Source organism: Hyaena hyaena, unplaced genomic scaffold (genome assembly GCF_003009895.1).
Source record: "Hyaena hyaena isolate Hyena2069 unplaced genomic scaffold, ASM300989v1 scaffold_471, whole genome shotgun sequence".
NCBI lineage: Eukaryota > Metazoa > Chordata > Mammalia > Carnivora > Hyaenidae > Hyaena > Hyaena hyaena.
The window spans coordinates 1,249,415-1,270,080 of NW_024081102.1; the positions used below are offsets into that span (position 1 = coordinate 1,249,415).

The 20,666-nt window shown below is 58.7% G+C and overlaps 2 protein-coding genes across 5 annotated transcripts in view; one reads left to right on the forward strand and one right to left on the reverse strand.

Annotated features, from left to right (window-relative positions):
• Positions 1–5,864: 5,864 nt before the first annotated feature.
• Positions 5,865–14,509, reverse strand: ZNF467 (zinc finger protein 467). Of its 4 annotated transcripts, none has more exons than XM_039253931.1 (6): positions 14,094–14,509; positions 12,246–12,416; positions 11,915–11,991; positions 11,213–11,329; positions 10,344–10,442; positions 5,865–7,765 (listed from the first exon to the last, which is right to left on the reverse strand). In XM_039253931.1, the coding sequence occupies exons 2-6, from the start codon at positions 12,383–12,385 to the stop codon at positions 6,258–6,260; spliced, it is 1,941 nt and encodes a 646-aa protein (XP_039109862.1). In that variant the 5' UTR covers positions 12,386–12,416; positions 14,094–14,509; the 3' UTR covers positions 5,865–6,257. The 4 variants fall into 4 exon arrangements, with proteins under 4 accessions (XP_039109862.1, XP_039109861.1, XP_039109864.1 ...); XM_039253930.1 differs by having other exon boundaries at positions 14,007–14,509; XM_039253933.1 differs by lacking the exon at positions 12,246–12,416.
• A 2,396-nt stretch (positions 14,510–16,905) lies between these two features.
• Positions 16,906–20,666, forward strand: part of LOC120246410 (SCO-spondin-like) — a 53,416-nt gene continuing 49,655 nt past the window's right edge. The window contains exons 1-8 of the mRNA XM_039253906.1: positions 16,906–17,285; positions 17,506–17,664; positions 18,078–18,160; positions 18,271–18,450; positions 18,702–18,946; positions 19,042–19,141; positions 20,065–20,223; positions 20,312–20,391. Coding sequence (XP_039109837.1) covers positions 17,236–17,285; positions 17,506–17,664; positions 18,078–18,160; positions 18,271–18,450; positions 18,702–18,946; positions 19,042–19,141; positions 20,065–20,223; positions 20,312–20,391 — 1,056 coding nt within the window. The 5' untranslated portion in view covers positions 16,906–17,235. The remainder of the gene's footprint in view (positions 17,286–17,505; positions 17,665–18,077; positions 18,161–18,270; positions 18,451–18,701; positions 18,947–19,041; positions 19,142–20,064; positions 20,224–20,311; positions 20,392–20,666) is intronic.

Here is a 20,666-nt window from a genome sequence, read left to right on the forward strand (position 1 = left end):
CTCTGCACACACTGAGCCAGCCAACCCGTTCTCACAAACTCAGTGTCACGAGTATCTGACTTCCCGTGGCACTGCACCCGAGTGCACAGTTCGGCGCTTAATTACCCACTGTCTTGCATTGTTCCAGATTCTTCCACTTCTTCTTTGTCTGCTCTAGTTGTAGCATCTTGAAGACTTACTCAGGACATGGGGCGCCTGGGTGGCTCAGTCAGTTGGGCGTCCGACTTAGGCTCAGGTCATGATCTCACCGTTCGTGGGTTCAAGCCCTGCGTTGGGCTCTGTGCTGACAGCTCAGAGCCTGGAGCCTGTTTCAGATTCTGTGTCTCCCTCTCTCTCTGACCCTCCCCTGCTCATGCTCTCTCTCTCTCTTTCTCTCTCAGAAATAAATAAAATATTTTAAAAAAATTTAAAAGACTCAGGACTCTCCTACTCACCAAGCCATCCTTGGCTGCTCTGGCCTCAACAGCCCCTTGGCTCTGCTCTCCCCTTGTCTGGACCCCTCCCGCGCCTACCACTGGGCCATATACTACCACATGGGGTCGTTTGAGTGTTTCATCAAACTCAAGCTTTCTCTCCCTAAGGCTTAGGCTTATGAGCCCAGACCTTGGCTTTTGTTTCTTTGGACAATGCAGGGCCCCCTGGTGCTTGTCTTATATATGGATTCTAAATGCCACCAGGGCATGATCTTTCACTTAACTCCCTACAATGTTTGCAGAAGTCTGCAAACTGTAGACGGTAAAGCTCCACTGGTCTTTTTAAAAAATGTATTTAATTTAATTTTTATTTTAGAGAGAGAGCAAGTGGGAGGAAAAATCAGAGAGAGACAGAGAGAGAATCTTAAGCAAGTTCTACACTCTGCACGGAGCCTGATGCGGGACTCCATCCCATGACCCTGGGATCATGACCTGGGCTGGAATCAAGAGTCAGATGCTCAACCGACTGAGCCACCCAGGCGCCCCAAAGCTCAGCCGGTCTTAGTAGGGGGGAAGATTAAAATGCCACAGTGTCCCTGCCTGCTGAGTTGACCAAGCCTGGGGGCACATAGAGTCTTTTTTTTTTTTTAAGAACTTTTTTAATGTTTTATTTATTTTTGAGAGAGAGAGAGAGACAGCGTGAGCAGGGGAGGGTCAGAGAAAGAAGGAGACATAGAATCTGAAGACAGGCTCCAGACTCTGAGTTGTCAGCACGGAGCCCAACGTAGAACTCAAACCCACGAATGGTGAGATCATGACCTGAGCCGAAGTGGGACGCTAAACCAACTGAGCCACCCAGGCGCCCCAACATAGAGTCTTTCTGACTTGAGATTCACAGGGACGTCCTGTCGGTCGCTCTGACCAGCAATTCTTGTCCAGCCTTACCAAAGGGGAAGGGGGAGAAACAGAAAGTCCAGTCACACAGACGTTTCTTTGTCTTACTAACATGTGATAGGCAGACTTCAGTAAAGACTGGATTAAGTATCTCACTAATTTACCCACTTCCTTTTGTTCCTTTCATTGCTGCCAAACACCCTCCTTATCACTAAGTTGGTTTCCCAAGCATGATGTCTGTCACCTAGAAAGAAAATAGGAACAGTCTCAGCATCTGAATATCTTCCCATCCAAAGTACACTGGCCGTGTGTTTATCTAAAACACACGAGGCTGGCTCCTTACTGACCTCTCCCCTCCTGCTCAAAGTGAAAAGAAGCCACAACACAGGAATGGAGTGCGGTGAACACCCTCGATCGGTGTTCATGCTGGAAGGAGCGGTGGAGCCGGTGGGGATGGCCGTGAAGTCCCGAGCAGGCAAGATGCACTGTCTTCTGTTCACTACTGTGCTCTGATACAGGTGGCCAGCTCAGTTCTTCATCTCTCTCCGCCTCTCCCTGCACCATGGTCATCACCAGAATGGCGGTGGTCATCACCAGAATGGCGGCGCGGCCGGGTTCCTCCTAAGATCTCCCAGTTGGATCAGTTGGAAGTTAGGAGATTGGGATTGGAGGGAGATAAGTGTTTGTCAATCAGGACTGAGTCCCGTGCTCTTATGCGTACAGATCACCTGAGTGGTGACAGCCACCCCAGTCCTGGAAAATGATAGCAATAAGAGAGCTGTCCCCAGCCCATCCGTTTGAGATGGGGTGGAGGTAGGATACGGAGGCCTGAGGACTCAAAGTCTAGGCCATGAGGAAAGACTAGGTGGATGCTTGGTGGGGTTCAGGTCTCCATATGGTGTTTGTCATCTCTGTGAACTATTACAATTTGGGGAAACTTGCCGGATAATATTCATCACTTTGGTGTAAGTGAATTTGGACCCATCTCCCTCACATGCAGGAACTCGGATCTGTGGGCAGGAACTCGGATCTGTGGGCAGGAACTCGGACGTGTTGGCACCAATAGGGATGTGGAGCTCATTCTCCCAGCTACCAGGACAGTGGACGGGGCTCTAGAGCTCCCCCTCACTCCACCCACCCCCCAGCTACACTGCAGCCCTGCACTGCCCTCTCACTGACCTTAAGAGTAACCTTATTTACATGGGCCATCACATAAAAAAGGTTGGGACAGAGTTTCCATTTGGGATGACAAGGTTCTGGAAATAGCAGTGATGTTTACATAACATTGTGCATGTATTTAATGCCACTGAAGTGTCTTGTTTAAAATGGCTAAAATGGTAAGTTTCATGTGATGGTAAATTTCATGTAATGGTGGGGGTTTGGAGAGAAGGGAGGGCTATGGGAGAGCAGGATCTGCGGACCCCACGGGGCTTCGAGGGCTGACAGGGAGAGGCTGTGGAGAGAAGGCTGCGTTGGAGCCGTCCCCCCCCCCCTCTGAAATCTGAGCCCCACCTCTACCCAGCTCTGTGTTCAGGCTCCCATCTTCCACGCTCTTCTCTCTGGTCTTTAGAACCACAGAGCCATTCAGCACGTATGTCCCACTTCTTTGACATTCATCTGTCATGTACGACCTCATCGTGAGCTCCTGATGGACATGGGGCTGGTGAAATGGCTCCGTGTTTGTCTGTGGCTGGTTCATACCAGGGGGCAAGGACAGGGTGCTCTATCCCCACTGGCGACTGTCGATCTTGGTTTGGAACGAGATTGGGGAAAATAAATAAATTTCAATTACTTAATAAAACATTTTGTTCTCTATCTAGAAATAGTACGTTTGTGCCATTTTTCACCTGCTGGGAAATGGTTCTAAGGTAAAAAGTTTGATGCTTTACTGAGAGTCATGCCCAGGCTGGATCATACCGGGGGTGGGGTGGGGGGTATATATTGATTTCGGTGAGACTGCCACTGTTTGATTCTGAACTCCTCCCCGGGGAATAGCCATCAGGAACTCCAGTCCTTCACTGCAGACACATTGCAGTTTTTAGCACCATCTTCTGTTTTGATCAGCACCGGCCATGACCCTAAATTACTTGACTAATTGCAAACAAACTCGGAGGACAAAGATACACCCTGTAAGACGATTCGAGAGAAAGAGAAGTCCTGTAAATGCCTGGCACGTGGTAGGTCTCCTCAAATATGCTGCAGGATCTACAAGCTGTTCCTACACAAGAATTCCGGAATGTTTAGAGGATATAAACATTGGTATAACCGACATAAATGTCTCTTTCATGTGTTTGATTTTAAAAGTCTGTGAAATGACTCTTTTGGCGGGAATCCCAAGTTCAGTGCCTCACACTCGAGAGCAAAGCCGATGGGCGTGCTGGGGGCCGGGACACTGCACCCCCTCTCCCTCTCCTCTTCAGACGAAGAGGCCGTCTGGCGCTCAGCCCTGGCCACTGGTCGCCAGATCTTCCAACTTGTCGCAAGGGAACCCGGGAGTCCAGAGTTTCAAGTGAAATTTTCAAGCATTGAAAATGCCCCTGGGGCCAAGCTCAGTGGCTTCTCTTCATGGCCACACTGCCACCACAGTCACCCGTTATCACCTACTCATTCTTGGCCGCAGACGTCAACCTCACTGCATTCAGAGCCTCCCCCCCCGCCCATGCCCTCCCTCCTTGGCCTTACAGTCAGTCGTTTACCTGCACCTTGGTCTCATATTCTTCTACCTTCCATGGGACTATGCGTTTGTGACTCACTATTGCAATCAGAATTCTGTCCCAACTGCCCCCGAAGCTGGATGCCAACCCATCTCCTTGCTGCAAAATCCAGAGGGTTTGGAAGTTCTTATGACCTGATCTCTCAACAACCATCAGCTGCTGAATTCTTCCTCTCTCCTGAAACGCTGCCTTTCCTCAGCTCTGCTGGGCTGTCTTGGGGTCTCCCTTTCCACTCTCTGGCACCGCACACTCCTGATCTTTCCAGGCTTCTCTGCACACCATCCCCTGAATGTTGGTGTCCCAGGATTTAGTCCCTGGGAAAGGCTCTCTCTTTGCCCCCTCCACACGCACTTCTTGCAGATCACCCACTGCCCCATGGCTTCAGCAACATGTCGATGGGCTTCAGGCCTCTCTCCAGCCCAGACCCCTGTGGGCTCTGCAACTCCCTGGCCTGCTTCCTACTGGGCACGCTCTGTTCCACCAACTCGGCAGATCAAAGACGCCCCCCGCCCAGTACAAAACTATTCCTCCTCCTGTGTCGCCCATCTCAGGGGAATGCCGCTGTCGGGCAGTCAGTCATCAAACAGATATCAGGTCATTATCACCGCCCTCCATCTCCCTCCTCTCGACACTGGTCAACACGCCCTGTACCAGCTGCCTGCTAAATGTCTCTTCAATCATTGACTTCTCTCCGTCCCTTCTGACACTGCATGGTCTACAGTCACCACCACCTGTCACCTGGACGGCTAATGTGCAGGTCTCCAGTCTGGTCCCCTCCAGCCAGCCCATCCTCTACAGGCAGCCGGCCATGTTTCTAAAACGCATCCATGTAAATGTCAACCTATTCCTGCCCTGTCCAGACCCTTCCACGGCCTCCCACTGCCCCCAGATAGAGTCTGAACTCCCTCATCTGTGCTAAAGGCTTTCCGAGTCTGCTCATCCTCTCTTTCTTGGCCTCACCTTCAATGCTCATTCTACACTCCGGCTGCGCTGGACTCTGGAACTCTGCATACACTGTCCTCTCCGACGTCTACCTTCATCTGGCGACTTGTGCTCATTCTCCAGGCCTCACATTAGAGGCATCCTCACCTTGCAAACCTCCCTTGACCTTTGCTACATTGTGGATCTTTCCAGGCGTTTTGGATGCCCTCACCACATGCTCCCAAAGCCCTCTGGGCGTGCCCTAGCCTAGGGTTTCTTATGTTTCCTGCAAGCCTGTCTTGCTTACTGTTTCCCGGCGCCCAGTGTAGTCCTTGACACGTAGTAGGCACCCAATAACTATTTGCTGGGATTGTTTCTGGTGATGGAAATTGCCTCAGCCGTCATCAACCCCAACGATCTTGTAACGAGAAAACAGAGGTCCAGGAAAAGGAATGCTCTGCTCCAAATCCTGCGAGCGGCACAGGAGGGGTCAGACCCAAGCCTTCACCATGTCCAGCAAGTCCCCCATCATCCTGCCCTCCCCTTCCGTGCCAGCCAGCCAGCCCAGCTGGCCAAGCACAGCTACGGAGACGTCCGGATCAAGCGTCCATCACAGTGACAGAATTCAGGAGACATGGTGATGGAAAAGCGACCTTCATCTGCTGTTGCCGTCCTGCCTCAGCACCCGCCATGAGAAATCTATGCTGATGTTTCTCCCATCAAGCGTTTGAGCAGGAAGCAGGGCGCAGGAAAGCAGTTTAGCCGTTTAGCCGTGAGCCGTATTATGTTTCCATTTGGGACAGCCCATTACCAGCACCTGGCTAAATTGAGCTCGCCCAGGATAGGAAGGCACCCTCCTCTGTGGGAGAATGAAGATGGGGCAGTGGAGAGAACAGTCAGGGGTTCCCACCCTGTGCTCATTTAACAGCCCCGGATCCTCCGGATTTTAATTTTAATGACACTTTAAGTACACAGATAACCATTCTTTCACCCCCCTGCAGCGGTTGCGGACCCAGTCAGCTCTTGGCCGTGTGTGTAGGGGGGTGTCCAAGAAACGGCTGCTTTCTGACGGGCTCTCTTAGTGGGAGTCTTCCCAGGACTCAGGCCTGAACTGTCCGCGGCGAGCCTTCCATCGTAGCATTGTCTTTGTCACAGAGCGTCCAAGCTGGTTACCCTTTCCCGACTTCTCTCCAGCAAGATAAGGAGGGAAGAACAGCCGCCAGGGGCCCAGGCCGCCGCGCTCGCTGCCCAGAAGATCTCGGGCGTGCGTCTCTCCCGCCAGCGAGCCCAGGAAGGGTCTCGACGAGAACCAGGCTCAGAAGAAGAGCGGGGGCGCGGCCGCCTCTGGGGGAGGGGGCCAGGCCGGGGCCGGGAGGTCGGCGTCGGAGGCCGGGTGGGCGGCCTCGCCGTGGATGCGCTGGTGGCGCACCAGGTGGGTCTTGCGGCTGAAGCTCTTGCCGCACTGCGGACAGGAGAAGGGGCGGGAGCCCGTGTGGATGGCCTGGTGGCGCACCAGGTTGGTCTTGGAGCTGAAGCTGCGGGCGCAGACGGCGCAGGCGTGGGGCCGGCTGCCCGTGTGCACCGCCTGGTGGCGGCCCAGGTGCGACTTGCGGCTGAAGCGGCGGCCGCACTGCGCGCAGGCGAAAGGCCTGGCGCCGCTGTGGGCTCTCGAGTGGGCGACCATATTGGGCCTCGAGCCGAAGCGGCGGCCGCACTGCGGGCAGGCGAAGGGCCGCTCGCCCGTGTGCACCCGCTGGTGCCGCGCCAGGTGCTGCCCGTGGGCGAAGCCGCGCCCGCAGTCCTGGCAGAAGAAGGACCGCTCGCCCGCGGGAGCGCCCTGGGCCGCCGCCGCCGCCGCGCCTCCGGGCGCGCAGGCCGACGGCTCGGCGGCGGCGGGGTCCCCGGTCGTGCCCAGGGCGCACTCGTCGCAGCCAAAGGGGCGCCCCTCGCTGCGGTGCAGACGCTGGTGCGTGGCGAGGTTCTTCTTCCAGCCGAAGCTCAGGCCGCAGTCGGAGCAGGAGAAAGGCTTGGGGCCGAGCGGGGACGGGGTGGGGGACGGGGCGGGGGACCCGGGCGAGGCGGCCGCGTCGGGCGAGGCCGGGGCGCGGCCGGCCGCCTCGTGCACCCGCTGATGCCGCACCAAGTGCTGCTTGTGCGTGAAGCTGCGCGAGCACTGCGCGCACTGGTAGGGCCTCTCGCCGGTGTGGATGCGCTGGTGGCGGATCAGGTGCGTCTTTTTGCGAAAGCGCTTCTCGCACTCGGTGCAGGGGTAGGGCCGCTCGCCCGTGTGCGTCTTCTGGTGCGAGCCCAGGTGGATCTTCTGGCTGAAGCGCTTGCCGCACTCGGCGCACGGGTAGGGCCGCTCGCCGGTGTGCGTGCGCAGGTGGCGGGTCAGGTGGGCCTTCTTGCTGAAGCGCTTGTCGCACTCGGAGCAGGGGAAAGGCCGCTCGCCGCGGTGGCTGCGCTGGTGCAGCAGCATGTGCGCGCGCTGCGCGAAGCTGCGGCCGCAGTCCGGGCAGGCGCAGGGGCCCTCGCCGCGGTGCAGCCTCTGGTGCAGCCGCAGGGTCAGCTGGTCCCGGAACCGCCGCTCGCACTCCTCGCAGCCGTAGGGCTTCTCCGAGGTCGGGGCCCACGCGACCAGCGCCAGTCCCCCCAGCGTCCCCGGGGCCCCCGGCTCCAGCTTGTAGGCGGCGGCCAGAGGCCCCAAGTCCGACGCCGGGAAAGGGCCGGGGAGTAACGAGAGATGCTGGGGCCATTCGACCTCCTCTTCCGCCTCCTGATCCTCCTCCTCCACCTTCACCTTCCGAATCATCCACTCATCCCCTGAAAAGTCAAAACGAGACGAGCCAATGAAGCCCCGTTTTATTTATGCAACTTTTGGCGGGGGGGAGGTCAATACGACCACCGCTTCCGGAGCCCCTGTTTTCTCCACTCTACTGGAAGGTTCTGGGGAATGACCACATGCGAAGATCACCATTCGGTCCTCCTCGTTGCTTCTCTGTAGCCAGGGACGCTGGGGAGAGTCCCCACCCCATCCTGGGGACTTTCTCCTAGGCCTCTATGTGGAGAAGGCACTGCTTCCTGAATAGAAACGTTGCTCCAAGTTCAGTCCTCAGGCTTTACACGGGGGTCATCTGCTTGCGTTGGCTGCCCCAGACCTTCCAGTCCTTTCTAGAACCACAGTCTCCCATCAGCTGAGCAGCCCCAGCCGGCTCTGGGGTCCTGCAGATTGGCTGCAGCTTCACAGGCTTATCACCAAACAGCTGACCTTCTCAGACCTACCCCCACCCCCACCCCCGTGTAGGAAGAAGAGGATGGAGTTTACAGGAATTGGGGAGCCAGTGAACAGCGCCAACCTCTGGAGAAGCAGGGAGGGCCCTCTGGGGAAGCAGGTCTGAGGAGGGTGGCACTGGAGCTTTGCCTCTCTTGGGCACTGCAGTGGTCCAGCCAGAGAAAGGAGCTCAAAGCCCAGACTGGGAGTGTGTCCTTGGGTTCTCCTCTGCCACCAGTCAGTAGTGTGACCTTGGTTCACTTACCTCCGTTACCTCTTTGAGGAAGTGTATTAGCGTGCTTAGGTGTAAGGGTTGTATGAGTTCATGGTTCCTAAACATGGTGTCACATCATAGTCTCCTGGGGACTTTTACAAAACGCATCTATGGGAGCAGGAATCTGTTCTCTTTCTTTAAAGCTCCCAAAGTGGGGGGGGGGCTCCTGGGGGGCTGAGCTGACTTCAGCTCAGGTCACGATCTCACAGTTGGTAGGATGGAGCCCTGTGTGGGGCTCTGTGCTGACAGCTCAGAGCCTGGAGCCTGCTTTGGATTCTGGGTCTCCCTCTGTCTCTGCCCCTCCCCCACTCACGCTTTCTCTCAAAAATAAATAAATACATATTAAAAAATAATAAAAAACAAAGCTCCCTAAGTGATTCTTGTTTAAGGACCATTGATGATCTGAGTTCCTGTCTGGCTCTGAAGGCCTGGAAGAGCCTGAGTGCCGGGTACGTTACCCATGAACTGCCCACAATTAGGTTTACTCCCGGTGTCTTTCACGGGTCCATCAATTCCAAACAACTATTTATCCTACTGTGATATTGCTTTCGTTTTCATTATGCCACTCTTCTACTCAAGGAGCATCGAGAGCTCCCTACTGTTTACAGGATAAAGTAAGTTCTAGCTGATTCTGAGGTTCACTCCCCTCCCCACCGCTTCCTCATCCAACTTTCTCACTACCCCCACACATAAACCCTCCCCTTCAGCCAGGCAGGTCTGTTCTAACCCCAGCCACATGTCACCTTTCCTGTGTTAAAGTCTCTTCTCAGCCTAGACTGTTTTCCTATCCTCTACGCCACCCCCATCAGAGCTGAGGTCTACACCTCCCTCAAAATGTAGCACAAATCAACACACTCTCTGACAAACCTAGTCATGAGGATCTCTTACATAAACACCCACAGCACCCACTGTTAACATTGTTACACTTGCTTGTGATGTGGCTCTATTGTTATTTGTTCCTTGAGTCCTTTATTCTAGTTCATATTCATGTCATCCCAACTATAGTTTAGTTTCCAAAAGGCAGACATCTTGTGTTCCATGTCTCTCTGTGTCTAATAAAAATGAGGACTGCCACCATTTATCGAATGCCAACTCTAGATGACACTAGATTGTCCAGTTGCTGGACAACTCTAGTTGTCCAGATGCTGTCAGAAAGCGTCACAGCGGCCATGAAGTTACTCTTTTCCCTGCTTACAGGTGAACAAGCTGCTGGAGGTGGCTCAGCCTGTCTAACATCACTGGGCAGTAAATGTGGAGCAAGGATTCAAACCAGGTCTGTGTCAGCCTAGAGGCAATCTCCTTCTACCTAACACAGCGTACACCTAGCAGGCCCTAGAAAACCTGCTAGAATAAATGACATCCCTTAGGCAGAAGGTGCTAAGTTTGGTGGTAGTGGAAGGGTGCGATGGCGCCATTGTAGAGAGACGATCAGCTGTGTGATCGCCCTGGGTGTGGGGGATGTGAGTCCTGGACCACGTATTTGAAGCATGTGGCGATTTGGGGCAGGGAGCTTGTCTGGGGGAAGTCAATGAAAAGGAATGTCTTCAAGTGTATGGTAATTCAAGTCAGCAACAAGTATGGACTCAGGCGGAGAGGAGGGGACATTAAGACTTCTGAAGGATGTTGAGGGGAGGGGAGGTGTCTCTGGGGGACCAGCCTCACTGATTCCTGTTGTCTGTGACATGGAATTCTCTCTAGGGGCTTGAAGCTCTACAGCAGAAAGGTGCCAGGGACTGGGTCGTCTTAGGTCGGAAGGGGCCAGAGTGGCGGCCTCATCAGAGAGCAGCCCGGGAGTTTACAAGGCCCCTGTCCCCTCTGCCTGGGCCCTGGCGGGCTTGGGAGCGGGGAGGACTCACCTGGGCAAGAGCTCGGGGGCTCCGCCTTCTGGTCTCCTCCACAGGGAGCTTCAGCTTCCTCACCGTGGACATCTTCCTCTGGTCTTGGGGCCTCGTGCCCTGGCAGAGAACAGGCCACCTCAAGGACTCCAGACAAATCACAGATGGACAGACGTCCCCACCGGATCAAGCAGGGGCTTTTGAAACCCCAGTCCCAGCCCAACAGGCAGGATCGATGTGTCCCACATCCTACCTGCAGGGACTGAATTTCCCAGCCGCCCCGGGGCGCAGCCTCCGGCTCCCGCAAGCAGGTGCCCTGCAGAGGCTGTGCAAGAGCCGCAGCTGTTGAGTAGCTTCTGGAATATGTGTGTGAGGCAGCGGAAGCAAGGAAAGGTCTCTACCCTGAGGCTTACAGTTACTCTTAGGAGGAGGGCTGCAGACCCACCAGATGGACCCGACTTCCAGGCAGATCATTGCAGAAGATCCGAATGTCAAGAAGCCAGACCCATGCCTGCTTTAGGCGTCTTCTCCCAGGAGCCGCTTAGCCGCCTCCCTCACCTCTCCCAAATCTGGCTCTAATCTTGACTTCCCAGCGGGGACCTCCTCTCACTCTCACTATTTAATCCTGCAGCCGGCCCCACCCCCACCTCAGACTCCCTCTCTGCCCCCTCCCCCAGCACATTTCCCCATCTGACACAGTTTATAAGTACACTTATTTTTATATTTGTTTGCTGACTGTCTGCCCTCGCTAGGGTAAGCTCCCCGAAGGCAGGAATCTTCGTCTCTTTGGTTACTGAGGTGTTCAAGTAACAGCAGTAGCACCCTGGCACTTGAAGAAGGAAAGGTGGATTCTACCCTGAGCCGCTGTTCATGGTCCCCCACCTACTTACCTGAGCATGTGCCCAGCACGCTGTCTTCCCTGGGAGGCGACATCTGCTCCTGGGTATCATGGGACCCTTCCCCAGGCTCACTTTGGGGGGCCATCTCCGGCTGTCCCACAGAGAACCCTGTTACAGGCAGAAGTATAGGGCCACGTAAAGCCTCCCGTATAGAACAGGAGACAAAGGGAGGGGGTCTTCCCCTTCCCCAAAACACCAAGGGGCTTTTTCTAGCTTGCTCGGGAAGGGTCTCTAGCCAGCAGGACAGGGGGATAGCCAGGCTCCCCAGCAGCCTGGGCAGGTATCAACCTCAGCCCCTTTACATAGAGTCAAGGGCAGGTGAAGGAAGAGATAGAATAGGTCTAAATATCTGTGCTCTGTGAGGGCACATGTGCTCATGCAGTACCACACAACCTCCACAGGGCCAGGCATTCAAATACACCCTGATAAGGGGCGCCTGGGTGGCTCAGTCGGTTAAGCCGCCAGCTTTGGCTCAGGTCACGATCTCACAGTTCATGAGTTCGAGCCTCGCGCTGGGCTCTGCGCTTACAGCCCGGAGCCTGGAGTCTCCTTCAGATTCTTGTCTCCCTCTCTCTCTCTGTCCCTACCGCTTGGGTTGCGGTCCGAATTGTAGGGAAGCAGCGGGTCTAGGATGCCCCTGAATCCTGCCTCCCACCACCCACGTTCCCCGAGTGCGGAGTGCCGCTGGCTCACCCAGGTTGCTGAGGGCCTCAAAGGTCTCTCTCATGGCAACCCAGGGTAGCTGCTCCTGGGGGATCAGGCCACGGACCCTAAGGAGAGAACATATCCTTGTTCACATTCTTCTCCGGATAGCTTCCACCTGGGCCCTGGCTCTGCCGCACCTCTCCCCACCAGCTATCCCCAGGAGCCCCAAAGGTGATGTCCCCAACTACTGGTAAAGGCGAGAGAAGGAAGATAGGTTTCATAAAGCAAAGAGATCTTTGAAGGCCAAGGAGAAGGCCTTGCAGCCATTTCTGCAAGCTCTGGTCGGCTCTAGAGAAATCAGCTGCACCCCCACCCTCACCTGGCTGGTCTCTGAACCAGGCCAAGCCGTCCAGTGCTCCCCACCCCACAGCGCCCTTGCCGGGGGACGTCAGGAATCAATCGATTCTCTGGGGAGAGGGTGGAGAGTGGAAGACCAGGGTGGGGAGCCGGGAACTTCATCTCCTGGGCCCTCCAGCTGTCACTGCAGGAGCTGGTGAAATAGGAGCCAGCCGGGGGGATGGGGCGCGGGGGGGCGGAGGTGAGTGTCACTATTGGGCAACTGGTGGGGGAGGCCCTCCGAGGAGGGTCTTTGCTGATGGCAGGAAATGGCTCTTGCTTCCTCTCCCCAAAACCCTACCTCAAAACCACCGCCCTCCCCCTCAGGGCTTCCCCTGGCAGGGACACCCCGCCCCCGAGCCCCTACAACGCTCCTCCTCCAGCGGGCTCCCGGCCCCTCCCCCAGCGGACTACCCTCCCTCACCCCCCATTTCTGGCAGCCTTCCCTCTGCCCCTCCCTTCTCCCCGCTCCCTCTGCCTTCCGCCCTCTCTCCCCACCGAAGCTGGCAAGCTCCCCGGATCCGCCCCCTGCCCCGCCCCTCCGGCTCCTCCCCCTGCTCACAGCAGGGCCGGCCCCTCCCGGCCCCTCCGGTAGGCCCTCCCCAGCCACCGCCCCCCTGACCCTCAGCTCCGGGCATTCTCCGCGACAGGGCTCCCCTCCTCCTCCCCCGGCTCAGGGCCGCCTTTCCCTTCCCTCCTGGTTCTCCCCCGGGCTCCATCCCCCTCCCCGGCTACACACCCTCTCCCTTCCTTTCCCCCTCCTCTTTTCCTTCCTCCCCAACGCCGCCCTCCGCCTCCCCGCTTTTCTCCCTCACCCCGCACTCCCCTCCCCTCTCCCTCTCCTCCCCCACTCCGGTTTCCCTTCCTTCTCCTTTCCTCTCTTCACCTCAGTTCCCTCCCTCCCCCCCCAGCCCTCCATCCCCCTCCCCACACCGTCGCCCGCCCGCCCTCCCTCCCTCCTGCAGCTCGCCTTCCCCTCCGAGGCCCCCGTCTCCCTTCCCCCTTTGCCTCCCCAGCAAGCTCTCGCTTCCCTACCCTCCGGGTCCCCAGTCCCCAGAACCGCTCTTCCCCTCCCCCCTCCGGTCCGCTCCCCGCGCTCCCCCCTCGTCCCCAGGCTCCCCCGAGCCCGGGGCGTCGGCGGCGGACCGCTCGCTCGGGACCCCCGCACTGGCCCTCCCCCCCTCCCGCCTCCCCACACACCTCCGCTTCCCTCCCCTCGCTCTCGGCGGCTCCCTTCTCCATTTCTGCTCCCCTCTGACTTGTACCCCCCCCCAAGTTTTCCTCCCGGCTAGACCCCTCCCGTCCCGCCTCCTCGCCTCCGTTTGTTCCCTGGAGCCTCCTCGCCCGGACCTCAGTCAGCCTCCCGGCCCCTCCCCGGGCTCACCTGTCAGCGCCCTTGTCCCCCGCCCCTCCCCACCGGCCCGACCCCGGGCCGTGTCGCCCCGTTCCCCCGGCCCCCCCCCCCACTCCCTCTCCCCTTTCCGGAGACTTGCCCTCGGGAGCCTCCACCCCTTTCCCACCGGACTCCCACCGGGCGCCCTCACCCCAGCCTCCGCCCCTCCCTCCGGATCCCCGGGCTTCCTTCTTTTCTCCACTACCGTCACCACCCCCCCAAGCCAGGCCCTCGCTCCCCAGTCCCCTCCCCTCCCTGCTCCAGCCCCTGCCCCTCCCCTGCCCCTTCTTCCCCCCCAACTCCACCCCACCCCCTCCGGCGCGCGCAGCGCCCCCACCCCGGGGCTGTCACCTGCGCGGAGCGGGCGGTGACTGAGTGTCGGCGTAGAAGGGGGAGCGGGCGGAGCCGCCGGCCGCTGGGCGCCTCCGCGGCCCGTACCTGGCGGGGGGCTGGTCGGGTCTCCCCGCCGCCGGCGGGACCCGGGCGCCCCGGCCTCCGGCCCCAGCCGGCTCTGCTCGCAATGGCGCCCGCCGCCTGTAGCTCGGGTGCCGACTGCCCAAAAGACTGACAGACTGACAGCCCCGAAACTTCGCGGGGAGGGGAGAGGAAAAGACGCGGAGGGAGCGGGAGCGGGGAAGCGGCGCCCGGCAGGGGGGAGGGGAGCGCGGAAGCGGGAGGGGAGCTGCGGGGCACCCCGTGGGGGAAGTAGGGGCGGGGGGGGTGCTGGAGCGGGGTCGCGGGAGGGCGCGCAGCCGGGTTAGGTGGGCAGGTGACGGTGCGGAGGGACGACCGCCCCGAAGAGGTGATGGAAAGTGGAAGCCTTGGAGGGGGGGGAGGGAAGAGGGGGAAGGGAAGGGAGGGGGGGGGGGGGGGGGGGTGGAGGAGGGAGAGGAGGCAGGGAGGAAGGGCAAGCGGGCTGCGAGGGAGGGTGCTCACAGGCGCCGAGGGAGGAGCCAGGGGAAAGGTGGAGCGCGGGGGGAGGGGGTGCGGTGAGGAGTTGGGGAGGAGGAGAGGAGGGGGCGTGCTCTGGGGAGGGGCGCCAGCGAGCGCGTCGCTGTCTCTGAGTCAAGAGTGCCCCCCGGGAGCGTATCAGTGCGACGCCTCGCTGTGGGATTGAGTCCGTGGACTGTCGGTCTGTGGGGCTGATCTGGGAAACTCAGACCCGCCCCTGCTCTTCTCCCGGATTCCACCTGGAGCCACACAGATCCACGACCCCGGACCCCGATTTCGGAGGACCCGGTCCGACACCTGCGTCGCGAGCCGGGTCCCTGGGGGGCATCTAGGGGTGACAGAAGGAGACTGAGCTGGGCTCCAGTGTCTGCAAGAACGGGCCATTTGAAGTAGAAATTGGGGTGGGGGCTTAGAGCCGGGTCCCCAAGGAGAAGGCGGGGCTGGATCGGAGGCACGGGGGAGGGGGGTGCGGCGGGAGCCGGGCTGGGCGGGGACTTCGAGGGCGGGGTCCGGGGGAGGGGGCTGTGAAGAGGGGAGAGTTCTTTGGGCGGGGTGCGGGCTGGCCCTCCTCCTGGCCTGGAAATGTGTGGGGTTAGGTGTGGAGGGATGCCCTCGGCCCTCAGATCCGGCTCCTGGAGGGACTTGGGGGGTCCCTGACCCCCGGTATGATGTTTTTCTTTGGCCTTGCCAACCAGGCACCTGACTCTGAAAGCTCCCTGCATCCTGTGCTCCAGGAGCTGAAATGTGGGTTATTCCATGTGCCCTCTCCCTAATCTCTATCTCCCCCGAGTTCCAGCTTCCTCCCTCCTGCCCCCTTTAGGGGAAAGGGGGATTGTGACTCGGGTTTCTTTCCAATCCAAGCACAGCCTCATCAACTGTGGTTAGACTCCAAAGCCCGGAGCATAGTCCTCAGAAGAGAAGCACAGCACACAGCAAGGGACACCATCAACATTTGTTGATGTTTAGGGAAGGCGTGGGAGCAGGTGGTCCCTTGGAAGAGCACCAGGAGGCATCTTGGAATCCGGTGGGAAAGGCTCCTCGACCTCCAGGATGGGCTGCTTCAGAAGTCAGTGCCCAGCCAGCTCATGGCCCGGGGAGAAGAAGGTGTCACCGTGTGCTAGGGTGGGGCATGGGCACCGTCTGCCCTTGTGAGTCCTGCAGCAGGGGTGTAAGCACGTGTGGCAGTGGGAGGGGGCATGTATGGGGTACATGCATGAGAGACTGGGAACAGCAACGTGTCCATGGCCAGACCCTGGCCTTTTCTGGGCACCGCACTGAGATCCCTGAGGGCTTCGGAACCCTCTTCCGCCTACAGGACCAGTGGTGGGCCCAGGAGAAATGTCTACCATGGCTTTCATTTCCCAGCAGCCTCCTTGCCCCAGGTGGGGTAACTATGTGAGACCCTCAGTGGAACAGCGGGTTTAGGGGATGGGATCTAAGGGCCAGGCCAGATTCCAGCCTGGGTGTCCTAGGAGCTGGTAACCAAGACGTAACCAGGATTCACATGGGCCACCTGCTGCCCCAACCGGATGCTCAGATTATCCCCATCCGGCTGCCTAGCCCCCAGGGCTGGGGGGCTGGCTTCCGGGCCCCTGTGTCTCCTACCCCAACTCCCCGCTTCCTACCCTTGCCGCTCCTGTGCCCCTCCCTGAGTTCATGCTGTGTTCCCCTGCCCAGGCTTCCTGATTGTGGACTCTAGAAGACTCTCTTACAAGGAGACTGGGGTGAAGGGTGAACCCAGCCAGCCACACATAATCACCCCCAGTAAGAAGTCAGATCACTGAGAAAAGGGCCCATGTTCCCCCCTTATCTCCACGCAGTCCCACCAGCCTGGAAACTCTGCTCCTTCTTTCTGTTCACTGGTCCAGGCTTCACGAATGCTTAGTGGGAGAGGGGGCAGGAAGAGGCAGGCAAGGGGGCAGGGAGAGACTCATAAAGTCAGAATTTCAGGGCTGGAGGACCCTATCAGTCATTGGGCACAATAGCTCTTAACCATATTGTGGGGTCATAGCTCCTCTCGACCATTTCATTACAGTTAAGGAGCTATCCTCAGAAAGATGGGCACGTACACAATTTCAAAGTGCAGCCCCTGAGTCCCACCCAAGCATCCCTGGGAAGCCCCTGAATTTTTTTACTCACAGGGAAATTATGGCTCAGAAAGAGATGGTGGCTTGTCCAGAGTCCACCTTACTTTGTGGTACGCCCTGAGGGTGGAAAAATATCAGAGGCTTGAGTGTCTGGCTGTGGCCTGGGGCACATGCGCTCCCTCACTGAGCTCTCTCTCTCTCTCTCTCACACACACACACACACACATGCACACATGCACACACGGGCAGGAAGGGGACTGTTTCCAGGGAGAGCTGGCCTCCGAGGGGATTGTGCAATGTGCAGGCAGGTCCAATCTGGTTCCGAGCAGCTGGTGCCCGAGGGCATGGGGCTGAGATAAAGCTTCCCAGGCCCCATGGGCCTCGCTCTCACTGTCTGGGCTGCCTTGGACACACTGACGCCCAGCTGAAGTAGACCGTGGTGTGGGGCAGGGACGGCCAGCGCCGGCCTTTCTGCTCACCGGCCACAGCATCACCTAAGCCCAAGCCTTTTAGTCCCCTTGAGGTGACGTGGGGGGAGCATTATGCTGTTCCCTGCCCTCCTCTTTGGGATGGCATGGGCATTGGCTAACGGGTGAGCAGCTCAGCCTGGGGCCCCTCTAAGATCCTCTTCTCCTGCCTCATGAACAGGACCCTCTGGGGCAGCCAGACCCCCCCCCCACCATGCTTCTTACCATCTCCCCTCCCCCCTCCTCTTCAGTTCACTAACTCTTCCTTGGGCAGGATCGCAGGGCAGGGCTTCTTGACAATAGAAGGGCTGGGGGCAGTGGCTGTCATTCCCCATCTGTGGGCAGGCGGTGGTGTGAGCGGACGGAAACCTTCCTGGTGGATGAGGCAGTCACCGCCCGTCAGGAGGACTTGGTGCCCTGCACCAGCCTCTACCATTACCAGCGCCTGGGCTGGCAACTCGACCCGTCCTGGAGTGGACGTGCAGGGCTCTGCCCCGTTTATAAGTGAGTGAGGGTCTGTGAGTCTGGGCTGGGTGCTGGCCCGCAGGGCGCAAAGGAGTCAACATTCTGGGTGGGGGGGAGGGCAGGAGGTGAACTGGCCAGTGCCCCGGAGAGGCAGGCATTTGGGAAGTGGGTCTGCCTGGGCTCAGGAAGAGTGGAGGGGGCAGGGCTGGGGACAGGCAACGGGCGGGGCGGGAGGTACCATGTCTGCCCCCTGTGCCTATCCTCCAGTCTGCCCGCCCAATATCACTCTCACTTTACACACGGGGAAATCGAGACCAGGAAGGGAAATTACAAGAGAAAGCCACTCAGAGAATAGATGACCGAATTAAATGTCCCAGGCCATTCTCAGGGACAGGGAAGGGGCAGGGCTGAATACTAACATCTTCTCCCTGCTGCCTGCTCGGCGGACCCAGACCTCCAGAAACCCGGCCTGCCGCGAGGAACCGGACAGTGCGGGCTTGCTGCCCCGGCTGGGGGGGCACCCACTGCACTCTGGGTAAGCACCTGCTCTTAGCCCCGATCTGTGGTTTCGTGGAGGCTGCCTGCAGAGGGAAGCCGGGCCCAGGCTGTCTGGGCCACCCCATTCCCTCCTTCGATCCACCGCAGCCCTTGCAGGAGCCAGCCCTGGGGGCCACTGCTTTGCCACACGGCAGTGCCAGCTACAGGCGAGCTCAGCTAATGCCTCGGCGGGAAGCCTGGAGGAGTGCTGCACTTGGCCTTGGGCACAGAGCTGGCGGGATGGCAGCTCCCAGGCCTGCCTCAGCTGCCCTGGCCGACACCTCCCAGGTGGGTCTGCGGTCCTGGCCACCACTTTCTCCCCCTGCAGGGGCTACCACGCAGATTTCTTGAGCCCTGGGCCTTCCTGCAGAGCCCATGCCCATTCCCCTGTGCTCTCAGATGAGTCACCTCCCATCCTGGCCCACCAGAGGGACCACGAACCCTCCACCTGCCTCCTGCTCCGGGAGAAGCCCCGTGTCCTCCCCCTCCACCCTCCCGCCTTCGCACTCAGAGGCTCACAGTTGGTGTATCTCCTCCAGGTAGTGCTCCCCCTCCAGCCTCCCTGCAGCCCCTGGTGGGGGCCGTGGCCCAGTTCTGGAGCCAGCGCCAGCAGCCGGCGGCCACCTGCACCACCTGGTCAGGCTTCCACTACCGAACCTTTGATGGGCGCCACTACCACTTCCTGGGCCGCTGCACGTACCTGCTGGCGGGTGCTGTGGATTCCACCTGGGCTGTCCACCTCACACCCAGGGGGCATTGCCCCCAACCTGGGTACTGCCAGTTGGTGAGGGAAGGAGAACAGGAAGGGCACAGGGAGGGAGCTGGACATGGGGGAAGGCGAGCCACTGAACACCTCTTCCACTCTGCGTCTCCCCCGAGGCCCGGGTAATGATGGGACCCGAGGAGGTGCTGATCCAAGGTCAAAATGTCTCTGTGAATGGGCAGCTGATACCCGATGGGGAGTCTCGGCTGCTCCATGGTAAGGGAGCTGCAGGGAGCAGGACACTACCCAGGACCCCATTTGTTCCTTTGGGACAGTCCTCCTACCCCTCAGGGCAGGGGACAGCAAAAGGGGCAGTTGGGTGGGAGCCTGCTGCCCTATCCCCATTGCTGTTGGGAGGTATTTGGAAATCGGGGCGCCTGCTGAGGGGCCACGGCCTAGTCTCCCACCTTACTCCCGCAAGCCACCCCACTCACCCCCTCACAGTGCGGCTTCGGGCAAATACCTCTGCTTAACCTCTTTGGGTCTTGGGGCTACCTGGCTGCCGTGGGACCCTTGAGCTCAGGGTTGTGACTTCGAGCCCCATGTTGGATGTAGAGATTACTTAAAAAGAAAATCTTGGGGCGCCTTGGTGGCTCAGTTGGTTAAGTGTCTGACTCTTGATCTTGGCTCAGGTCATGATCTCATGGTTCTAAGAGATGGAGCCCCCACATTGGGTTCTGTGCTGGTAGCGCTCGGCCCCTTGCCCCTGCTTGCTCGCTCTCTCTCAAAAATAAATAAACTTAAACAAACAAAATAACATCTTAAAAAAAAGAAAAAACAAAAACCTCTTTGAGTTGCCATCTCCCCCCGCCCCCCACACACACACCAGTGCTGTGAGGAAGGGCTTTTGACCTACTAGATGGCCCTCTGTCCTACCAGAACTTCTGACCTGGTTTTCAGTCCATGAAGTGAGGTGGGGTGGGGTGGGGTGGGGTGTGTGTGCACGTGAGCTTTGTAGTTTACTCGTGAGAGCATCCACAGTGTCCATGAAATTCTCAAGGACCGTTCTGCTATCACCTCTCCTTTAAAGGGTATCAAGCTCTTTCAAATTGTAAGAATTCCGTCTCCTCTCCTTCCCTGGACAGTCTGAGCCTTGGTGGGAAGAGTGCGGAGTGTGACTCCTTCTTCTCCCTGCCCAGGGCTGAGCCTGCAATGGCAAGGGGACTGGCTGGTGCTGTCGGGGGGCCTGGGGGTCGTTGTGCGGCTGGACAGATCCAGTTCAGTCTCCATTTCTGTGGACCGTGAGCTCCAGGGACAAACTCAAGGTCTCTGTGGGGTCTACAGTGGCCGGCCTGAGGGTAAGTGGGCGTGACTTGATTGTTGGTTTGGGAGGGAAGGAGAGACTGGAGATCCCAGGCATAGCACTTCTGCCTCACGCTTCCCCAGATGACTTCCTGGAGCCGGGAGGGAGGCTGGCTGTGTTAGCTGCCGCCTTTGGGAATTCCTGGAGGCTCCCTGACTCAGAGGTGAGACTGCAGCCCTCAGGGAACCTGGGCTCCCTGCCCTGCTCCCCAGGTAGCCCCCCACTCCTGGCTTCTCTGACATCTCCAAGCCCCTGCTCTGTCTTCATCACTGGTTTTTCTCTGGGACAGGGCCTGGCCCTCTCCCAGATCCTTGGTGGGGGGCAGGCTCTGGGTCCCCCGGCGTCTGGGTGAACTGATCACCCAGGGGACACACTCAGTGACCTGGTCACTGACCAGTTTTGGTTATCAAGTCTCCTGCCTGTGGGTTCATGGGACCC